General features: G+C 38.1%; 3 protein-coding genes across 8 annotated transcripts; all 3 read right to left on the bottom strand.

Annotated features, from left to right (window-relative positions):
* Positions 1 to 209: 209 nt before the first annotated feature.
* Positions 210 to 6,368, bottom strand: LOC119237997 (olfactory receptor 11H6). Its single transcript, XM_054692855.1, has 2 exons — positions 6,304 to 6,368; positions 210 to 1,212 (listed from the first exon to the last, which is right to left on the bottom strand). The coding sequence occupies exons 1-2, from the start codon at positions 6,366 to 6,368 to the stop codon at positions 210 to 212; spliced, it is 1,068 nt and encodes a 355-aa protein (XP_054548830.1).
* Positions 6,369 to 11,393: 5,025 nt separating this feature from the next.
* Positions 11,394 to 19,695, bottom strand: LOC119238843 (olfactory receptor 11G2). 6 transcript variants are annotated; one of them, XM_037502915.2, is made up of 4 exons: positions 19,658 to 19,695; positions 13,331 to 13,524; positions 13,101 to 13,254; positions 11,394 to 12,383 (listed from the first exon to the last, which is right to left on the bottom strand). In XM_037502915.2, the coding sequence occupies exons 3-4, from the start codon at positions 13,207 to 13,209 to the stop codon at positions 11,437 to 11,439; spliced, it is 1,056 nt and encodes a 351-aa protein (XP_037358812.1). In that variant the 5' UTR covers positions 13,210 to 13,254; positions 13,331 to 13,524; positions 19,658 to 19,695; the 3' UTR covers positions 11,394 to 11,436. The 6 variants fall into 6 exon arrangements, with proteins under 6 accessions (XP_037358812.1, XP_037358814.1, XP_054544737.1 ...); XM_037502917.2 differs by having other exon boundaries at positions 13,101 to 13,251; XM_054688762.1 differs by having other exon boundaries at positions 13,331 to 13,470; positions 19,658 to 19,675.
* LOC119238845 (olfactory receptor 11G2-like) lies at positions 18,607 to 19,690 on the bottom strand. The gene is made up of 2 exons (XM_037502923.2): positions 19,658 to 19,690; positions 18,607 to 19,544 (listed from the first exon to the last, which is right to left on the bottom strand). Exon 2 carries the CDS (start codon positions 19,531 to 19,533, stop codon positions 18,607 to 18,609), a length of 927 nt encoding a protein of 308 aa, XP_037358820.1. The 5' UTR covers positions 19,534 to 19,544; positions 19,658 to 19,690.
* Positions 19,696 to 22,007: the final 2,312 nt, after the last annotated feature.

Here is a 22,007-nt window from a genome sequence, read left to right as displayed (position 1 = left end):
TTTCCCTTCAACACTACACATTTGAAAAATGTTTTATTGAGCATTTATCACTGATGAACTGAACTTGAACTGCTAAGGAACTGAAGAAATTAAGTCTCTCCCTCTGCTTAAGTGTGTGCCAGAACATGATTTCCTGAAGCCATTCTCTATTGTTGCTATAAATTACTAAGGTCAGAAGTGACAAATGCTACCTTTCTTTCAAAGATGTTTCAGCTTTTGTTAATTCTTAATCCCAGGACTTTCCTTAGGGCATCTTTCATGTCTTTGTTTCTAAGACTGTAGATAAGGGGATTTAAGAGTGGAGTTACTGCTGAGTATATCAAAGTGACGATCTTCTGCATTCCCGCTGGGTTCCCTGAGGATGGGCTCACATACATCACCATAAGCGTTCCATAGAAGAGAGATACTACTACTAGGTGGGACCCACATGTGGAGAAAGCTTTAGTTCGACCAGCACCAGAGGGAACACGAAACACAGCTCTGAGTACCAGAGTGTAAGACCCCAAGATGGAGAGGAAGGGCCCGAAGATAATCATTGAGTTGAAGGTATAACACATAAGCTCAGTGGATGGAGCTCGGATGCAGGCCAGAGCGAACAATGGGCCTGGGTCACAAACAATATGGTCAATGATGTTGGGTCCACAGAAGGGAAGTCGGGAGATAAGGACTATGGGTACTGGATAGCAGAGAAATCCACTCACCCAGCAAACACAGACCAGGATCACACAGAACTTTGCAGTCATGATGGAGGGGTAATGTAGTGGGCGACAGATGGCAAGGTACCGATCATAAGCCATAAGTGATAAGAAGAAACACTCTGTTGTGCCCAGTGAAAAAAAGAAATAGAATTGGAGAAAGCAGCCAGTGAAGGAGATGGTCTTCGTCTCTGAAAGGATGTTGACCAGCATGTTTGGGACAGTGGAAGAAACATACCAGATCTCTAGGAAGGCAAAGTTTCCCAAGAGGATGTACATGGGGGTGTGAAGCCTCCTGTCCCATTTCACCGCACAGACAATAGCCCCATTCCCTAGCAGGGTCAGAAGATAGATCATCAGGATTAGTGAGAAGAAGAAGTTCTTCCTTTCGCCAGGGAAACCCAGGAGAACAAACTCAGTTACAAAATGCATTGTTGTGTTCTGGGATCTCAAATCTGTTAGAAAAATGGAAGTAACCAATGAATGAATGAATAATAATGCATATTTGTAGGCTTTGCTAACAAATTGTTGGAAAATTTACAGTCTTTTTAAATACATTATCGCATTTGATCTTTAATGACCCTTATAGCTATGGAGATGTGTTTTATTCTTCTCTTTTACAGAGAGCTCTGAGGGGTTTACTTAAATGTGCAAAGTCAGTAACTCCTACACATGCTGGCCCATTTGGAGATTGGTTTGGATCCAGCCCCACTTCATTTCAAATATTCCTATAACCCTGAGTCTCAGTAATGTTTAGTGTTTCATATTAAAATAATTGCCCCTTAGGTATCCTACAGGCAAGTATAAACTGAATGCATCCTCTAACTTTGAAACAGATTTGAGTATAAATCTGAAGCAAGAGAGCTGTTAAATTGCCTTCTTATCCAAGTTCTGTATGTGGAAGTCTTCTGCAGGAGGCCCTGTTGCCCCAGCCAGATAAGACACTGGCAAGCAGCGAAGCTCAAAGGGCCTCACACTGTGGGGCCGAAGCTAAAGGGCCTCACACCGTGGGGCCGAAGATTCCTTGTGCCTCACACTGTGGGGCTGAAGATTTAACATCCCTTCACTTTTTGTTCTTGGTCATAAAAAGAAAAAAATTTCCCAAAAAAGTACATTAGACACTATGTTATATGCATCAGTACACTACAAATAAACGGCATGGAAAATTATCTTTTAGAAACTAATTATTAAACAATTTTGCCCACTTGACGATGGAAGACAATTAATTAAACATGCCTGACAAACATTACAGTACAATAATTATAGTAGGTCCTTCTTTTGCCTTCCCTTGAAGTTTCTTGGGAAAGTTTTTAAATGAAGCTATTTGAGTTAAGGAGTTTCTAGGTAGAAAAAGTTCTAATAGCCAAGTAGCAGCTGGTCCCCAGCTGAAGGCCATGCAAATAAGAGAAGTCTTTTCTTGCTTAGGCTTTAGCTGATAGGAATGTACTGGCGACTATCTACTGTCTTAGGTTATTGTTTAGCTGAAACAATGAGTTTTAGTGTAAGACTTAGTTTTTTATTAACCTTGAAGGTTGCCTTCTTACTGAGAGCACGTAGTGAACAAAATTGTTTCTGCTTTGTTTCTATGCACATGATAATGTAATCTCACTGCTTGCGAAAAATGTATAAATAAAAAACCTGCTGAGCCTCTTGGCGGAAGATACTAACACCTCACCAAGTGTCGGTGTCTCCTCATTCTACCTCATCCCCTTCCCTTAAGTCCTTTCGTTTTCGCCTATGCTGTCTCATCCTTTCAGGAACCCCTGATACGACATTTTGCCAGAGGCTGGCCCCCGACAGAAGTCCCACAAAAAAGTAAAAGGAATGGATTTATGGGGTGGGAATCATGAACCCTCTTGCTTTTGCAGCTTTTTGGGAGGTGCTTCAGAACCCTCAGGATTCTGTAAATAGTTTGAAAACCATCTATTTAGCTCATTCTATATCAATCACATTCTGCCAGGTGGCATTTGATTTGCTGAACTATTCACCCCAAATGCTTTTGAGGAGCACTTGTTTTCTCAAATCTCTTCTTTAGGTTGGGCAAAATCTCTCTTCTGTATTCTACCTGTTGATCCTGGGACCCCACTTTGTTGAAGTTACACAAAACAAGCCCAATTCCTCTTTCATTGTGGTGATGGTGGGGAGGGGTGCATCTTAAATAACTGGTGGTAGCTTTTTTGTCCCTGGAGGTTATTGCTTCCCCTGGCTTGTGTTGCCTCAAGCTGCACTGTTTTACATCATAGAAGGGCTCTTGAGGTAACTTGCTCCTGGTTATTTCTCTGTTATACAAAACTGTATGCTTTCATTTTCGCTAGGAACTAGGTCCTAAACACTACAACTTGTCCATTCATCTTCTTTCTTTTAACTAAATTAAAAAATAAATAGAGGGGTTGTGGTAGGATGTGCTGAGCTCAGAAAGCACTTTCTTATGTTGGCTTAATCAAGAGTTAGGATATAAACTTGGATATTTTGCTAATAACCCTTCTGAAACTGTTGATTCAAGCTTATTTATATGTCTTAAGATTTCCTGGCTAAAGTTGAGTGTAGTTGGCTGGGTAAACCACATCACTATTTTAAATCTAGGAATATATTCAACTACAAAAATAAGATAATTAACCATATTACTTATTAATGTAACTGTTAATATACTCACAATATTCCATTTTTATGCCATTTATACACTCTGCAGAAAACAAGAGACCTGCTTCTCAGTACTTGATCAAACCTGGAATAAACCCGAGGATCATTATTTTATTGCCAAGATAATTTTGGGTACTTGTATTAATAATATTTTTTAAATGATAAAAATATTGTTAAAATCCAGCTGGGACTACATCAAATTAAAGAGCTTCTGCACAGCAAAAGAGACAATAACAAAAACAAAGAGAAACCCCACCAACTGGGAGAACATTTTTGCACCCAACACTAATGATAAAGGACTGATCACAAAAATCTGCAAAGAGCTGATGAGACTCAGCAACAACAAAGAAAATAATCCAGTCAAAAAATGGGCAGAAGAGCTAAAAAGAAACTTCTCTGAAGAGGAAATGCAAATGGCCAACAGACATATGAAAAAATGTTCAACATCACTTGCAATCAGGGAAATGCAAATCAAAACTACCATGAGATACCATCTCACACCAGTGAGAATGGCACATATTAAAAAAACTAGCAACAACAAATGTTGGCGAGGATGTGGAGAAAAAGGAACTCTTGTGCACTGTTGGTGGGAGTGCAAACTGGTCCAACCACTATGGAGAGCTGTGTGGAGATTTCTGGACCTACTAAACATAGAGCTTCCATATGATCCAGCAATTCCACTCCTAGGTATTTACCCAAAGGACACAGAAACATCAATTCCAAAGAGCACCTGCACTCCTATGTTTATAGCAGCACTGTTTACAATAGCTAAGCTTTGGAAACAACCCAAATGCCCAAAAATAGATGACTGGATCAAGAAGATGTGGTACATATATACCATGGAATATTACTCAGCATTCAAAAAAGATAAACACATGCAATTTGCAGCAACATGGATGGCACTGGAAGGGATCATGCTCAGCGAAATAAGCCAAAAAGAAAAAGAAAAATACCGGATGGTCTCACTCATAGCAGGAATCTAGAAAACTTAAATAAGGGACCAGGAAAATGAATATAAGAAAGTGAAAATCAAAATCAACAAAAAAACTATGAATCAGAGACACTTTTTGGGGGTGGGGGGGCGGGAGGGGAAGGATTGGGGTCAGAATGGGGCGTTTGCAATTGTATGGGGGAATATAAAAATAAAATTTAATATTTAAAAAAAAAAAAAAAGAATAAAAAAAAAATTAAAAAAAAAAAAATAAATAAAAATAAATTAATGAAAAAAAAAAAATATTGTTAAAATCATGACTTTTATGAAAATCCAAATTTTGTTCATGTGATTTAATTCAATGTGCTATAATTATAGTGACCATATGTATCAAAATTCCTGAGGATGTAATTCCCAGTAGACTTCTCTTAACTGTACTTATTTTTACCTATGGGTCTGCTACTCCTAGGCAGCCTATTTGGCCACCATTTTGTCACCTTTATTTATTTATTTATTTATTTATTTATTTATTTATTTATTTTAATTCTGCCTAGGAGTAGCAGACCCACATTTGCAAGACCACATGCTGTCACTTTTGGCTGTGAAATATGTTTCTTGGGCTGTCAAAACAAAGCAAAACCCCTGAACACTGAATTTACATTATAGCACTTTGTCCATTTATTTATTCATTTAGACATTTAACAAATGTTTATTTGCTGTTTATTATATTCCTAGCAGTGTACTAAGTTGTAAGGTATGTGGTGAGCTGAAAAATAAAATTGGAACTTACGATTTATAATAGCATTCAAGAATGCCACCTACATTGGTACTTCATGTCTCTGTGTGAGTGGGGTGTCCTTGAACTCTTTCATAGCATGACCACTATATGCTTTGGGTCTAAAAAAAGAAAACTATTCCTCTTAGGAATAACTTAGGTAAATCTTACTTATTATCTATGTAGTGAGGTAAGTGGTATGATAGAAAACTTTGATACAAATGAGATATTTGTGACTTTTCAAGACAGTAAGCAGAGACATGAGACATGAATTGGCTTAACTACACATGGCAGGAAATTCTTAGCGCAAAGAAGAGAAAAACAGTCCAATTTGTGGTTCTTGACCTGGAACCAGGGAAGTCATAAGTCTTGACTCCTATTTGGCCATTTGGCTTGATAATGTCTAAGACCTTTTGACATTGGTGTTGCAATTACATTTTAATTTTCTATCGAATACAGGATCAGAGAACTTCACACATAATTTGAACTTCACAGCCAATTTGAAATCTACTGGAGCCATTTCTACTGCTTCTGCCTCCATAGTATATATTCTGCTAGTTTGAGTGATAAATTTAAAGCCACCTCTTTCACTTTTCTAGTCACCTCAAGTGATAGAACAATGAGCAATTAGAGAAAAAGGGAGAAACGAAGAACCTGTGCAATCCATTCTGTATGCACAGTTCCTCCTCTGTAGCAACAATTGCTTCCTTGGGATTCAAGCTGCTTGTCCAGAGAAATACATTATTTTTAATATGAAAAGTATAGGGATTCTTTCTCATTTAAAGATTTATAATTTAAAGTTATAGATAAAACCAAAGGACAAGAGAGTCTGTTGATCTATTTCTTTGTAAGTTTTTATTTACCACCTGCCAGCAACTCTCAAAATATAAGTACAGCTTGCTTTCATTTCTTGCTGAAGGACATCTGTCAATCAAAACCTCATTGAACAAAATTAGAAAAAAGTGGTTCAAGACTCAGGAACCATTCTAATAGAAGGAAATTGAATGGCGCTTTCATATGCAAGACATTTGAGTACCATTTTTCCCAAGTATAGTGGGAACTGTAAGATGCCAGAGTTCTTGATATAAATAGATCACTGAGCACTCCTGGAGGTGCTGGGGAAAGAGAAGTGCAGGGCCTAACACATTATTCCTCCAAAGACCAATGGAACAAAAAGTTAATGGATTTACATTCTTAGAATCTGACAGCAGTGGGTGCACAGGAACGGTGAGGCACAGGTGCAGGTGCCCTTCCTGACATACCTGGTGGTGGCTCTGGCTCCAAGAGGAAGATGTGAGAGAATCTTTAGCCATAAGACTGTCCTCATTACACAACCTGAAATCTCATTCATGAAAGGAAAGTGGTATTTGTAGCTCCAAGACTTGCTTCTTTCAGTTCTGACCTAAATAAAATGTACTTTTCACGTCGGTGATTATTATGAACTTGCAGGTCTCTCCTGAATAGGAGCTACAGTATTCCCCAGTGTGCTCTCTGGCAGGCAGGTAGGCTTCTGTGCATGCATGGAATTCTAGCTGTATTTGTTTACCTTTCCCCCAGTGGTTTGACTAGTGAGACACAATGGTTTGGGTAAATAGCCAAGAGAGGCCAAGAAAACTTTCCTATTTATGGAGCTATAATTCCTCTAAGGGACCACCTGGGGCAGGGGCTAGTGGGACAGGTTAATGGGAAAAGAGAGAAAGAATATGTGTGGATGTACATTGTGTGTGTGTGACATTCTCTTGAAAATAGGCCTGTTTCATTCCTGGTGCCTAACCTGTAAGCACTTACATTAAGAACATTCGTTGTCCATACAAAGTTTACTTAATTTTATGTTCAGCATAATATAAGGAATCTACTTTAAAAATTTTAAAGGTAGGGCCTCCCCTTGTGGCGCAGGCGGTTGAGCGCAGTGCTGTGAAGCTGTCCGCAGCCTCTGCAGCGCCGGTTCGATTCCGGCCGGCCGGTGAGGGTCCCACATGGCGCAGCAGACCTCTCTTGTCTAGCCTGCTGCTCCCCTCAGCAGTGTATTTCGTCAGTCTGCCTGTTCTGTTCCCCGCTCTGTGTCTGGTGAATCCTCTCACCCTCCTGCGTATCTGGCCTGTACACTGGGTATAAATACATAAATCTTTAAAAAAAAATTTTTTTAAAGGTAGCTTAAGCACATTTATTTGGAAAAAATGTAGTCTTCTGTAAAAGTGGATTTGTGGTGTTTTTGACTGACAGATGCATATTAGCAAAAATGACAGTTTAGTGCTGTAAATGACACAGAGGGGATAAGCATGAATTGTTTCATTGATTATCAGGGGAAGAGTACAAACAAGATGAGGCAGACAACCTGAGACATGAATTCGACCACAGTAGAGAACACCAGTGGATTTAGGAGTGAGGCTGTGTGAAGACAGAGCAGTAATCCTTGTACCATCATCATTAACATCACTCGAAACTTAGGAAAATCCATGTTCTCAGTCCTCATCCTGACCTAGTGAGTCAGAAACTCTGGGTGTGGGGCCCAGCAATGTTTTAACGATCTTTCCATGTGTTTTGATGCCTGCCGAAGTTTGAAAACTCCTATGTAGGTGATAAAACATTTGAGTCTGAGTTAAAAATGGGTGTGTTTAAAACAGCTCCTTGGAATCAAAATGGGAGAGAGGAGCACAAGGGACTACAGTGATGGTTCATGGGTGAATTGGTGGTGGGAATTTTATGGGGACTACACCTGAGAGGAGAAAGCAGACAAGCATACATTGTACAAAAATGAACAATGATGTAAAATATACACATATAAATTTAAAAAAATAACCCAACTTCTCAGTGTCAAGCAGTTTCAGGATGAGGAATTCATTGTACATGGTTTGAAGAGAGGGTTAAGAATGATATTTGTAGAATAATTGGTACCTGAAGCTGGATTATAAGTGATATTGTGTATGGTGTTGTATGTAGAAAAACGAGATAAGTTTTATATCTGGAGAGATTTTTGAAAGATACCTGGGTTAGTCCAGGAAATGTGGAAAGGTTATTCAAGCATCAGATGAACGGGGGTAACCTGGGATGAAAAAAGGACACCAGGTGGGGTCAAAGTTAAACCTAAAGAGGAGGAAGTAGGGTAATAGAAAACCAGGAGACAGGAAATCTAGATGCTAGTCTAAATGTTTTCACTTTTTATCTATAAGAGCATTGTGAACTCATTTTTTTGTACATTAAATACACACTAACTTTCATTATGTACCCTTTTAGGGCTGCTATGAAAATTACATGAAATAATAGATATGTAAAATAATAGATATGTAAATATTATCATAATATAATCAAGTGTGGTTCAAGAGCCTCAGAAGTGGTTTCCTAGCTGTTTATTATCTCTTAAGATGGTCATGAAAATATCATTCCAATGTCAGAATTTCTTTTCTTGTGGTCTAGGAGGACTTTCCATTCCTTCTGGACAAGAATCTCCCTAACTTTTTCCTGTCACCAAATATATGTCCTCAAGGATAGGTTACAGACACCTGAGGGGAGGGAACAAATATTGTTTAAAAATGAACAATGATGTAAAAACTAAATAAAAAAATTAATTGCTAATGTTAAAAAAAAGGTTTTCAAATATAAAAGAAGAAAGAGAAAGAAAATTTTTATTATTTTTAAAGATTTATTTATTTATTATACAAGAAATGGGACACAGGCACAGGCACGGGAGGGTGAGAGGATTCACCAGAGACAGAGTGGGGAGCAGAACAGGCAGACTGACTAAAATACACTGCTGAGGGGAGCAGTGGGCGAGATAGGAGAGGTCTGCCACGCCATGTGGGACCCTCGCCGGCCGGTTAGAATCGAACCGGTGCTGCAGAGGTTGTGGACAGCTTCACAGTGCGGCGCTCAAGTGCCTGTGCCACCAGGGGAGGCCCGAAAGAAAATTTTTATTTGACAACTAGAAACAAGAGTTTTATTTACTTATTTTTAATTATGTTTATTGAGTAACATTCGTGTACAACACTGTATATGTTTTGGGGTTGTAGGTTCTCATCTCTGCAAATGTTATTATTCCATGCCCACCATCAAAGCCCCAGTAATGCTTTACCACATTTCATTGCACCCGGTCTCTCTTTTGCTCCCCCCTGCCCTCTCTCTTTCTGGTAGCCTTAGTTCTGCAGTTAGATGAAGGGTTTCTTTTGGTTTAGTTTTGTTTGTTCTTTTTATTTGTAGAAATAGAGTTGAAAGTCCCTCTCTCTCTAGTCTATAGTCAACAAAACAAACACAGAGATGACATTTTTATAATGTGAAAAGGACTACCCCTCTGCTGAAAACCCTTCAGAATTAAAAGTTCTTGTGGTTTACAAGGTCTTGTACAGGTTGCCCTCTGTCCACTCTGCCTTCTTCTTTAATACCCTTCCACTAATCTCTCTACTCCAGCTAAATCAGTCTCCATATTGTTAACTGGAACACAATCCTGCCTTGGGCTCTTGAAGAGAACTTGCTCCCCTCTCCCTGGAGTGCTCTTCCCTCAGCTGTCTGTGTGGCTCCTTCAACTTTTATAAGCACTTGCTTAAATATTGCCTTCTCAATGTGCCCTTTCCTGAGCATCCAATTTAAACTTTCATCTCCTTCTTGTTTTCCCTCCTCTTGCCCCATACTGCTTATTACTCTGTGACATGCCATATTTTTACCTTTTTTTTTAATTGCTCCCTAGCAGAAAGATAAGTCCATGCAGATAGTGGTTTTGACTGTTTTGTATATCCTTAGTGTGGCAAACATAGTAGATCTTCAGTAAATCTTTGTCCAGTGAAAGAATTACCATTACTTTATCTGATATTAAAACATATCACTTATATAAGCATGAAAATTTCAGTTTGTCCCCAATTTGGAAGGTGATGAAGAGCCAAAAGAATAAGAATGCTATTAAGAAACACTTTAGGTATTTATTCATTAGGCATTTAAATTAGATTCTTTATTCAACCTTTAAGACATTTAAAATCTTTAAGAAATTCAGTCTTTAAAAGTTGGTCTTAAGAAATGCTTTGAATACACCATCAAATCTTTTGATGATTCACCAGGGATTATTGCTCTTCTTCTACATTCTCCTCCAACTCCCAATAAGCAAACCTAAACCAGCATGAAATAGCACAGATATAATGCCTTCAACTCTCTATCAGCTGAAAATATAGTTATTACATTTGGAATATAATGTAATGTGAATCACTGAAGTCTACTTCTGCCAGAAGTAGACTTAGAAATTCCTTCTTTAAAGTATACATTGGAGAATTAGCAACAATAAAGCAAATTATCTTGCAATTAATTTTTTATATCTGGATAGTGTTTGCTTGATGTTTTGTATGTTATCAATAGTTTATACTCATTCTGTCCTCAAGACTTTCTTCAGTGCAGCCTTCAACTCCTCATTTTGTAAGCTATAAATCAAGGAATTTAAAAGGGTCACCATGGAATATAGCAAAGTCATGATTTTTTGAATTTCAGCTGAATTTTCAGCTGTGGGGGTCACATACACTGCCAAAAGGGCCCCAAAGAATAAACATACCACTGTCAGATGTGATCCACCAGTAGAAAGGCCTTCTTCTGGCCAGCTGCAGAAAGGAATTTTAACACAGCTATCACTAAAAGGGTATGGGAGCCAAGGATGTACAGAAGAGTGAAAATGATAGTGATGGAGCACAACATATAGAAGACAGCTTTAGTAACAGGAGCTGGAGCAAAAGAGCTAGCCATCAGTGGGTCCATCTCACATACACTGTGACCAATGGTGTGGGGCCCACAGAAAGGCAATTGAGAACTGCATAATGGAGACAGAGTAGCTGAGAAACCCAAAAACCCAACAAAAAGATAGTATGATATAGTATAATACTTAGGTCACAACAGTTGGGTCTGCTGCCAACTGTCACCCAGCAGCAGAGAGCAAGGTATTGAACATAAGCCATGATGCAGAGAAAATATGCTGCAGTTGTACCAAAGGAAGGGAAAAATAGAATTGGAGGAAACAGCCAACCAAAGAAATGTTTTTTGTCTCTGTGAGGAAACTGACTAGCTTATTGGGCACACCAGAGGTAATGTACCAGATTTCAAGCAAATTTCCCTAGGAAGGTATACATTGGGGTATGGAGACATTGGTCCAACCTCACAGCACAAATGGTCTCATTTTCCTTGATGGTAAATATATAGGCCACAAAGAACAGTGAGAATTTCCAACATTTAATTAAAAACAGGTGAGGTATATATACTAAGAAACAGGACAATTGATCAAAGATCAAGATAAGAAGCAGACAACAGAAAAACACATTTAGGTTTTAGTCAATACTAGAATGAATAATTATCTGAAGAAATTAGTTTTTATTTTAACCAAAAATAAATTAAATAGGTTTCTAATTGTCAAGAACCTTTTTGATGAACACTTCCTACATTCCTAAAAATTTCCGCAGGGCCTTTTTCATATCTTTGTTCCTAAGACTATATATCACAGGGTTAAGGAGTGGGGTCACAACAGAATAAAATAGAGTCACAATCTTCTGCGATCCAGCTTCATGCTCAGATGTTGGGCTCCCATACATGACCAGTACTGAGCCATAGAAAAGAGAAACCACAGCCAGATGAGACCCACAGGTAGAAAAGGCCTTTCTTCGTCCAGCTGCTGAAGGGACTTTGAATACAGCTCTTAAAACCAGAGCATAGGACCCCATGATGAAGAGAAAGGGAATGACAAGGGGCAGAGGACTTAAAGTGGAGAAGACAAGTTCTATCACAGGAACTTTTTTGCAAGTAAGTGCTAGAAGAGGGCCTGGATCACACAGGAAGTGGTCAATAATCCTGGATCCACAGAAGGACATTTGAGAGATGATGATGATGGGAACCAAGAACCAAATGAAACCAAGTGCCCAGCAGCTGACCACAAGATTGTTGCAGAGACGTGTAGTCATAATGGTTGGATAGTGCAGAGGCCGGCAGATGGCAAGATATCGATCAAATGCCATAATAGCCAGGAAAAAGCATTCTGTAGAGCCCAAGGAGAAGAAAAAGTAAAATTGGAGAAAGCAGCCAGAGAAGGAGATGACCTTGGTGTCAGAGAGGAAGTTGGCCAGCATGTTGGGGACAGTGGAGGTGACATACCAGATCTCCAGGAAGGAGAAGTTGGCGAGCAGCATGTACATGGGTGTGTGGAGCCTCTGATCCCAGTGCACAGCACAGATGATGGAGCCATTGCCCATGAGGGTCAGGAGGTAGACGGTAAGGAAGAGGAGAAAGAGGAGGATCTGCCCTTCCCTGGGGCAAGGGAAGCCCAGGAGGATGAAGTCAGTGATGATGCTGAAGTTGTTGGGCGTGCTGGAGATTTTCATGGGTCTTTGAGCTGTTGAAAGAATATCAGTGGCAGAGGGGAAGTGATATGGGTACAGAAACGTCAACATTGTGCTTATGTGTACGGGATGCCTGGACTAATTAAGGTAGCCAAAAAAAAACAAACTATACTGTCACTCCAATTTTGATGGGAAAGTTTAGGGCAGACCAATGTAGAATAGCTAGGGCCTGAGCTATTATAGATAGGATGAGAGAAAGACATTGCTTTTCTCTTTTACTTTCTTTTCAAGTCTAATCCAGGGAGGCACAATGGTGTAGAAGCATAATTGGCCTTATTTAACAACAGTACATTTCTCTTCTTCATTTGGTCTGGACAGGAGATTTTTATACCTGCCCTATTTTTGCAAATTCCGGGAAAATAATAACAATTTTCCCATTTATGAGAAGTGGTAGGCAGCTCAGCTATAGTAGAAGAGCAAAGGATTTGGAATAAGGAACCTAGGGTTTAATTAAAACTCATATTTCACTTACTGTGGAAACCTTTTCAAGTCAATTATGTAAACTGATTCCTGGTTCCTTCTGTGTAAAATGGGCACAGTAACACTTCCACTGATGGGGTGAGGACTTTAAATGATATTACATATGGGTCTAGGACCTGACACACAGAAATGCTTAGTAGTTATTAGCTGTTTCATGTATAGCAGAAGCAAAGTAAAAGGGAATCTTATTTAGAGTATGTTAGTAAATTATTTATCTTTTTAATATTTACTTTCTCCTCTAAATGTTGCATCATCTCCTTTCATGCGAGTCCAAACCTGGAGTTCCTTTGACAAGGTCGGATGTTCCTGGAGAGAAGTGGTGTTCTTTGCAGTAACCATCAAGGAGTGAAGCAGTAGAAATAGGTGAACATCTCTCCGTGCCTGCTGGAGGATGGAGGGATTATAAACGGAGCCACCAGGGAGTGAGTTCTACTTCCCTGCTCCATGAGGATCAACTTACCACTTGTGAAAGGTGGATAGTGTCAGGAGATTATTCTGTTCTAGTTCCTTCCTTCCTCAGGGGCCTGCTTCCTCTGGAGACTCTGATGTTTCCTGCCTTTGCTTCCCAGTAGAGTAGAAAATATTAACCTTTTCCAGATCCTGTTTTGGGATGGCGTGAGATCTAATCAGAATCCAAGTCCACTCAGAGCACCTCTGAAAGTGAAAGTCAATTAAAGTAACAGGGTGTATGGTGGCTGTGCAGCAGGTCACTTCTCACTAGGCCTCTAGTTACCTGTGTCAGTTATGGGCTTTGGGAACAGAGCCTCCTATGATTTTCCAGAAATGTGGTGATAGGAAGTGTGATGAGACATAGAGGTTTAGATGACTGTGCACTTACATCAGGAATCAATCTCCTTTCAGGAGAGTCCTGCTTTCTTATAGATCTTTTTTATTCTTGCTTGTGGTTGGGTCCTGTGACTCTTAAGCAGCTGTCTCTTAGGCATATTTCCCGGATGAAAGGAGGCCGGAGCAGGGAATTCCATAGCTCCTCTCCACCAGCTACATCTGGGATTGAGCTCTAAGCTTTCCTCATCCCTGATGGAGGTCTTTTATTTATTTTTATTTTTAAAGATTTTATATTTACTTTATGCATACAAGATCTGGGGTACAGGCCAGAAGTGGGGGTGGTGAGAGGATTCACTAGAGACAGAGTAGAAAACAGAATAGGCAGATCGACTGAAATACACTGCTGAGGGGAGCAGTGGGCCAGACAGGAGAGGTCTGGTGCACCATGTGGGTAGCTCCCTGGCCGGGGTTTGAACTCATGCTGCAGAGGCTGTGGACAGCCTCACAGTGCTGTGCTTAACCCCTTGCACCACCAGGGAGGCCCTGATAGAGGTCTTTTAGCACAGCACATTTTTTTGTCCTTCTAGCCACAACTGTGGAAGGAGTTTCATCTCTAGGATTTATCATTTTATTTCACTTGTTTGGAGAGCTTTTGTTTCCCTCTCTCTGAACATAAGATTCAAAACTGACAAAGATCCCTAATGTTGTTTGACCTTTCCCCACCACTTCTTGCAAATGATCCCGTGTCATGGCCATCACAAATTACTCAGCCACACTTGGGACATCATGTATTTTTGTTGAGTAAATAATTTTGCCCTCTGAAAAGCAGAGAAGAACACTCTGCAATGATGATTGGTGAGAGTGGACATCCTTGTCATGAACCTATCTTAGAGGAAAAGCTTTCAGTTTCTCACCCTTCTGTATGATGCTGGCTGTGGGTTTGGCGTATATGACCTTTATTATGCTGAGATATATTCCTTCTATCCCCATTTTACTATGAATTTTTATCATATATGAATGCAGAATCTTGTCAGATCGCTTCTTTGCACCCTTCTTTGATATGATCATATGATTTTTGTCTTTATTTTATATGGTGAATTATATTGATTGTTTAGCATATGTTGAACTATCCTTGCACTCCCTAGAATAAATTCCCTGGAATAATGTGTAAGAATTTGAGATTTTGTTCAGGATTTTAGCATCTATGTGCATCAGGGATATTGGCCTGTAGTTTTTTTTTGGTGATGCTATTGTGTGCTTTTGATATCCTACTAATGCTGGTGTCAAAATATGTTTGGGTGCATTCACTTTTCCTTAATTGTAGCAGAGTTTGGGAAGGATAGGTACTAGATTCCATTTGTAGGTTTGTTAGAATTTACTAGTAAAACCATTTGGTACTGGGTTTTTCTTTTTTTGGAATACATTTGATTACTATTTCAATTTTTTTACTTGTAATTGGCCTGTTCAGATATTCTATTGCTCCTGGTTCAGTCTTGAAAAGTAAATATGCATTTAAGATTTTGTCCATTTTTTCCAGGTTTTCCCTTTTTTTGGGCATAAAGGCATACCTATTAGATTCTTATGATCCTCTTCATCTCTTTCATTTATGATTCTATTTGTCAGAACTTTCTTCCATTTTTTAAAGTGAATCAAATAAGAGGTTTGTCTATCTTGATTTTTCTCAAAGAACCAGCTTTTGATTTTATTTATCGTTCTTTCTATTGGCTTTTGAGTTCATTTGTTCTTTCTTTAAAGTTCCTTAAGGTATAATGTTAAATTATTTGAGCTCTTTTTTGTTTCTTGATGTGGGCCTATATTGCTATGTACTTTCCTCTTAGTACTGCTTTCCCACATCTGATAGGTTATGACTTTCATTCGCTCCTAGGTATTTTTTAATTTCTTCTTTGATTTCCTCAACCCAATAGTCATTCAGTAGTGTGTTGTTCAGTCTCCATATTTTTGAGGTTTTCCCTGCTTTTTTTGTGATTGATTTATAATTTAATACTGTTTTGATTAGAGAAAATATTTGATATGATCTCAATCTTCATGAATTTATTGACATTTGTTTTGTGACCCAACGTGTTCGTTCCTGGCGAATGTTCCATATGCACTTGAGAAGAATGTGTAGTCAGCCTTTTGAGGGTGTAGTGCCCTATAAATGCCTATTATTTCATTGTTGATTTTCTCTCTGGTTGATTCATCCATTGATGTAAGTAGGGTGTTGAAGTCCCCTACTACTATTGTGTCATGGCCAGTGTCTGATTTTAGGTCTCACACATTTTGGTGCTCGTTCTTTTGGTGCATACATATTGATGAGTGTTATATCTTCCGGGTGTATGGATCCCTTAATAATTAGCTAGTGTCCATCCCTGTCCCATTACCTTTTTTAATTGGAAGTTTATTTTACCTGATGTAAGTATGGTTGTTCCTACCTTTTTGGATCCCACGTTTTTAAAATTGTTTTCCATCCTTTTACTCTGAGCCTATGTTTATCTTTAGAGCTCAGATGGGCCTCCTGGAGACAACTGAAGTTGTCCAACCAGCCATTCTGTTTCTTTAATTGACAAGTTCAGTCCATTTACACTTGGAGTGTTTATTGATATTTGGGTATGATATGGTGGTTGAGGGGGAAGTAGACTGTATTATATATACAGTTGTCAAATTATAATACTGTACACCAGAAACCTAAAGTTTAGAAAAACAAATAAATAAAAAATTAAATAACTGCAAAAAAAAAAAAGAGAAAGAGATAGGTGTGATTAATTTGAAATTATGGTACTCTACAGTCCCATATTCTAGGAATACTTTTATTCTCTGTGGTGGGTATATTTGTAAATAGAGGATGATCCTTGAATAATATACTGTTTTCTGACAGTTCCATGTTTTCATTGCCTAATACTCCTGGCTTTATCTATACTATTTGTAATACTTCTAATTTCCTTATTTTAGCACAGCTTGCTTCATTTACCATTGGTCTATGGGCCCCACAAGAGAAGGAAATGTGTCTTATTCACTTCTGTTTGCAATTCACTTTCTAGCTCAGTGCCCCACATATTGAATGTGTTTATTTCAATGAGTAAGTGACCATGAAGATGATACAACAATTATAAAAAGTCACTTTTCTTGTAGCTTATTTACTCTCATAAATTCTCAGAAGAGAAAGACAATCCTATTTTGTTCCAATAGAACTAAAAAATTTGAGTGAGATGACATGAAGAAATTGTCAGTTTCTTCGTTTTTAATTTTCCATTAGCAGTTCTCCCTCTTCCTAGTTTCCCAAAGTATCAAAGAATTATGAAGAAATATTTCCCTTGTTCTAATTTCATAGTTTTTAAATTTATTTTTTAATGTTATCATTAAATGATTTAATGTGTGTTTAAGGGCAATATATGCTCATAGAATATTTTAAAAATATGATGTTATATACAGTGAAAATATTCATCTCTCCTTGTCCCAAAGCACCCAATTTTCTTTCCCAAAAGCAATCGCTGTTACTAGTTTCTTTTTTCTTCAAGAGTCAGACATATACTGTTTCTGAATATAAATATATATATAAATAAAATCTTTCTTCACTGAAAGGTAGTCCATATACAGATTTCTTTCATCTTGATTTTCATTTAATGATATACTTTGAGGATAGTTTTATATCATTACACACATACATCTTCTTTTTAACAGTTATATAGTATTTAATTCTAAGAATATACAGTGATTTATTTGATCAGTCCTTAATGAGACTTTAGATTGCTCCAGTCTTTTGCTATTAAAAACAGAAGTCAATAGACTTAAACACTTGACATTTTTCTTATATGTGAAAATAAAAATTCTATAACATAATGCATGAAAATAAATACTACTAATGCATGAAAATAATGAATTGAAGGGAATGCTCTTTGATAGTGGCAAAATGTCCTCCACAGGTGTTGTGCCAATACATGCTCTTTCAGCAAAGAATGAGATATTTGCTTTTTCTAACATCTTTGATCTTTGTTGATTTTGTGGGAAAAGAGATATATTTACTATCATTTTCTTTATATTTCTCTAATTCTGAATAAAATAAAATAAAATGTTTTTCAGATATTTAAAAGCCTTTGCTGTTTCCCTTTTCATATACTTGACATCTTTTCTATTGTATTGATGGTACTTTTTAATTCATCTCAAGATAATTAAACCTATATTTCAAGATCTTTTGACTGTGATTCAAAGTACCCTGACAGCTATTCTGAAGGACAGAAATATATATGTTCAAGAAGAATAAAGACCCTCTTGTTTGAAAGGGTAATAGACATTAGATTTTGCCCTAGGGCTATCACTTTGTGTAATTTGTAAGGACATGTACAAATGAAAAATGAGTTTTAGTTGTTCCCTCAAAAATAAGGGAGGGAACTTTTCTGTCTTTCTTTTCTTTTCTACAGCATTTACTTTAAAAAAACTTGCAATCAAGTTGTTTGAAAGCAATGCAAATCTTTCAAAAAGATAAATAATCCACTTGCCAGCTTTATGACCCAGGAATGTTTTTTCAAGGACCTAGGAAGTCTCTGAAATACAATCAGCAAAGCAGATAGTGCTCTTATCTTCCAGTTTCTGTGGGAGTGTAGGAACTTGGATGAACCCAATAGCAAAGAGAGGTGGCCATTCTCATTATTAGGTGAATCTATCATTTTGGAGAGGTTTTCTGGGTTAGCAGGTTTATTTTTAATTTTATTTTCCCAACAAACTCAACACATTTTTTAAACTATAGTTGTATCATTTGTAAAACCAGGGAGATGGAGTGTACCGTTGAGATCCCTTATAGTCTTATCTATAAATTCTAGGAAATAAGAAAAACATTATGGTGTATAAAGTCGAAAAATAATATAAGCACTTATCTGAGTAATGTCAGGTTTTTTTAACCAAGAAGTCAGAAACAGATTTTGTTCTCCGAGTTCTCTTAAACTAAGCCTTTTAATTTTAAGTTCCCAGTATTTTCTTCATAGCATTTTTCATATCTTTGTTTCTCAGACTATAGATCACAGGGTTAATGAGTGGAGTTACTACAGAATAAAACAAAGTCACTATCTTCTGCATTCCAGCTTCATGCTCAGATGTTGGGCTCACATACATGACCATCACTGAGCCATAGAAAAGAGAAACCACAGCCAGATGAGACCCACAGGTAGAGAAGGCCTTTCTTCGTCCAGCTGCTGAAGGGACTTTGAATACAGCCCTTAAAACCAGAGCATAGGACCCCATAATGAAGAGAAAGGGAACAAACAAAAGCAGAGAACTTAAGGTAGAGCTAGTCATCTCTACTATGGGAGCTCTGATGCAGGTGAGTGCTAATAGAGGTCCTGGATCACACAGGAAGTGGTCAATAATCCTGGATCCACAGAAGGACATTTGAGAGATGATGATGATGGGAACCAAAAACCAAATGAAACCAAGTACCCAGCAGATAATCACAAGATTGTTGCAGAGATGTGTAGTCATAATAGTTGGATAGTGCAGAGGCCGGCAGATGGCAAGGTATCGATCAAATGCCATAACAGCCAGGAAAAAGCATTCTGTAGAGCCCAAGGAGAAGAAAAAGTAAAATTGGAGAAAGCAGCCAGAGAAGGAGATGACCTTGGTGTCAGAGAGGAAGTTGGCCAGCATGTTGGGGACAGTGGAGGTGACATACCAGATCTCCAGGAAGGAGAAGTTGGCGAGCAGCATGTACATGGGTGTGTGGAGCCTCTGATCCCGGTGCACAGCACAGATGATGGAGCCATTGCCCATGAGGGTCAGGAGGTAGACGGTAAGGAAGAGGAGAAAGAGGAGGATCTGCCCTTCCCTGGGGCAAGGGAAGCCCAGGAGGATGAATCCAGTGATGGTGCTGGAATTTTTGGAGATTTTCATGTGTCTATAGGCTGTTAAAGGACCAGCAGATGCAGAATTACTTTGTAAAGACAAATGGGAACTCAAATATGTAACAAAGCATAATGTAATGGAGATGAATTAGGGCTTACATTTCAATACTTACTATTTTTGTCTAATCCTGAAGTGCTGTCCTGGGTTAGTTGTTGCTCTGAAAAACACTACAAGTCAGTGAATATCAGTGGAGAGACAGGTGTTTCTTTATTATAAGAAGGAAACATTCTTGGAAACATGATTAATATGTAAATATGCATCTTAGAAAACATTATAAATAAAACTTATAGTAATTACTCCAGGGTCAATAAATAAATATTATTTGTACCCTAGAATCTCTCCTTACTCTCCATCCCAATCACTACCATCTTCCGCTGTGTCTCTCTAATTGTAACTGTCTCCTAATGTTATTATTTTCTTATTTTTATTACAATTTAATAATTTAGTATTGTGGGACTCTCGCAGGACATGTTGAAGTGGCATATTGATTATTGTAAGTTAAAGAAATAGTAAAAGAATGAATGAATGATTCCCTAACCCTTCCTTCCTCCCAAAAGCTGAATTTTTCTCTGACTCTCCTCTGTTACCGTAAAAAATAGTAAATACATTGTCATATGAAGGGTAGCCTCCCTGCAGACAGAGATAGAGAGATATTCTCAGCATCAGAGACAGGAAGTTGTGTAAACAAGCTCGGCTCAGCTCACTAAATTAGTTGTCAAGTCAAAAGTAAAAAAAATTCTTTGTCCTTTCTTTCACAGACTTACTACTTCTTTGCCTAAAAATGATGTATAAGTCATTCAGGTGGTCTCATATTCATAATGGTACCTCCATGCACATAAAATTAAATTTAGGTATTTTTCTCATGTTAATCTTTCTTTTATAAAAATGATTTATTTATTTATGCATACAAGAACTGTGGTACAGGCCAGAGGTGTGGGGGGGTGAGAGGATACACCAGGGATGAGTGGGAAACAGAACAGGTGGATTGACTGAAATACACTGCTGAGGGGAGCAGCGGGCAAGACAGGAGAGGTCTGCTGAGCCATGTGGGTGACTCCCTGGCTGGGGATTGAACTCGTGCTGCAGTGGCTGTGGATAGCTTCATAGGTTGTGTCTTAACTCCTTGCCTCATGTTAATCTGTCTTGTGTCAATTATTCTAGTGGTAAGGATCTAGAAAAGTAGAGGTAATTTTATTTCCTCTCCAACAGTAGGCATTGTGCTTTATATAAATGAAATAATATTACATGCATACTTTTATATGTCTTCTTTTGTTCCACAGTAAATTTGTGAAAGTCATGTTGCGATATATATCTATATTTTATCCATTTTGTGCTCTACGCTATGACATTTTCTGAACAAACCACCATTTATTTAACCATTTTATAATAGATGGATATTTAGGTTATTTCTAGTTTGGGGCACCCAGAGTAATGCCACCACAATAATATAGTTTATTTCTCAAGGTTCACATGTGCATCTACTTCTTTAGACTGGAACACATGCTATGTATATATTTAACTTTAACAGATGAAGCTGAACATTTTGCCATAAATATTGCACTATTTTCACTTCCATGGCAGTATATGAGAGCTCTGATTGTCAAGATCCTTTAATGACATTGAGGTCTATATTTGCCAGAAGCTGGGGAATGACACAGAGACTCCCTTTTATCAGCTTCTTTCCCTCTTGTTTCTTTGGGTAACCTCTTCAGGTAACCTCTTGGCATTGCTGTTTAAAGTTTTTTTTTTTTTTCTTTCTGCAGAGTAAGTGGCTACATCAAAACTGTTCCACTCTCAAGAGAGTGTATTCTGTCAGTGATAAACTGTTCCACAGCTTGGTTTAGGAGAACATTTGAGGGCCTCCCCTGGTGGTGCAGTGGTTGAGTGCTGGGCTGCAAAGCTACCCGCAGCCTCTGAAGCGCCAGTTCGATCCCCAGCCACCGGCGAGGGTCCTACATGGTGCGCAGACCTCTCCTGCCGTGCCTGCTGCTCCCCTCAGCAGTGTATTTCTTCAGTCTGCCTGTTCTGTTCCCCGCTCTGGCTCTGGTGAATTCTCTCACCCTCCCACGCTTCTGACTGTACCCAGTGCTTGTATAAATAAATAAATCCTAAAAAAAATAATTACTTAAAAAAAAAAAGGAGAACATTTGAATGTATTGTGTAATATACAGCTACTTCTGGGAAGTACGTTATCCAACCTTTGAGTCAGGTGAACAGTCTTATGATTTAAGAAAGGTATTTGCTTATTGTACCATTTATTTTTTCTTATATGCCTTTCTAAGAGAGAATTCTTTGAAGTGGCTCACTCAGGAGCATGTATACTGTTAGATAGCTTTTAAAAATATACATTAAAAATATAAAGTATATATTTTAAAATATAATTTTTTATATTTAAAAAATTCTTTATTTTTAAATTGAGGTAATTTTGACTTACATTATTGTTGGTATTTTGGAAGTATAGG

Source organism: Talpa occidentalis, unplaced genomic scaffold, assembly GCF_014898055.3.
Source record: "Talpa occidentalis isolate TD23 unplaced genomic scaffold, MPIMG_talOcc4v2.1 talOcc4.11, whole genome shotgun sequence".
NCBI lineage: Eukaryota > Metazoa > Chordata > Mammalia > Eulipotyphla > Talpidae > Talpa > Talpa occidentalis.
Note: the sequence above shows the minus strand (reverse complement) of the source record. Positions and strands in the feature narration are given on the sequence as shown.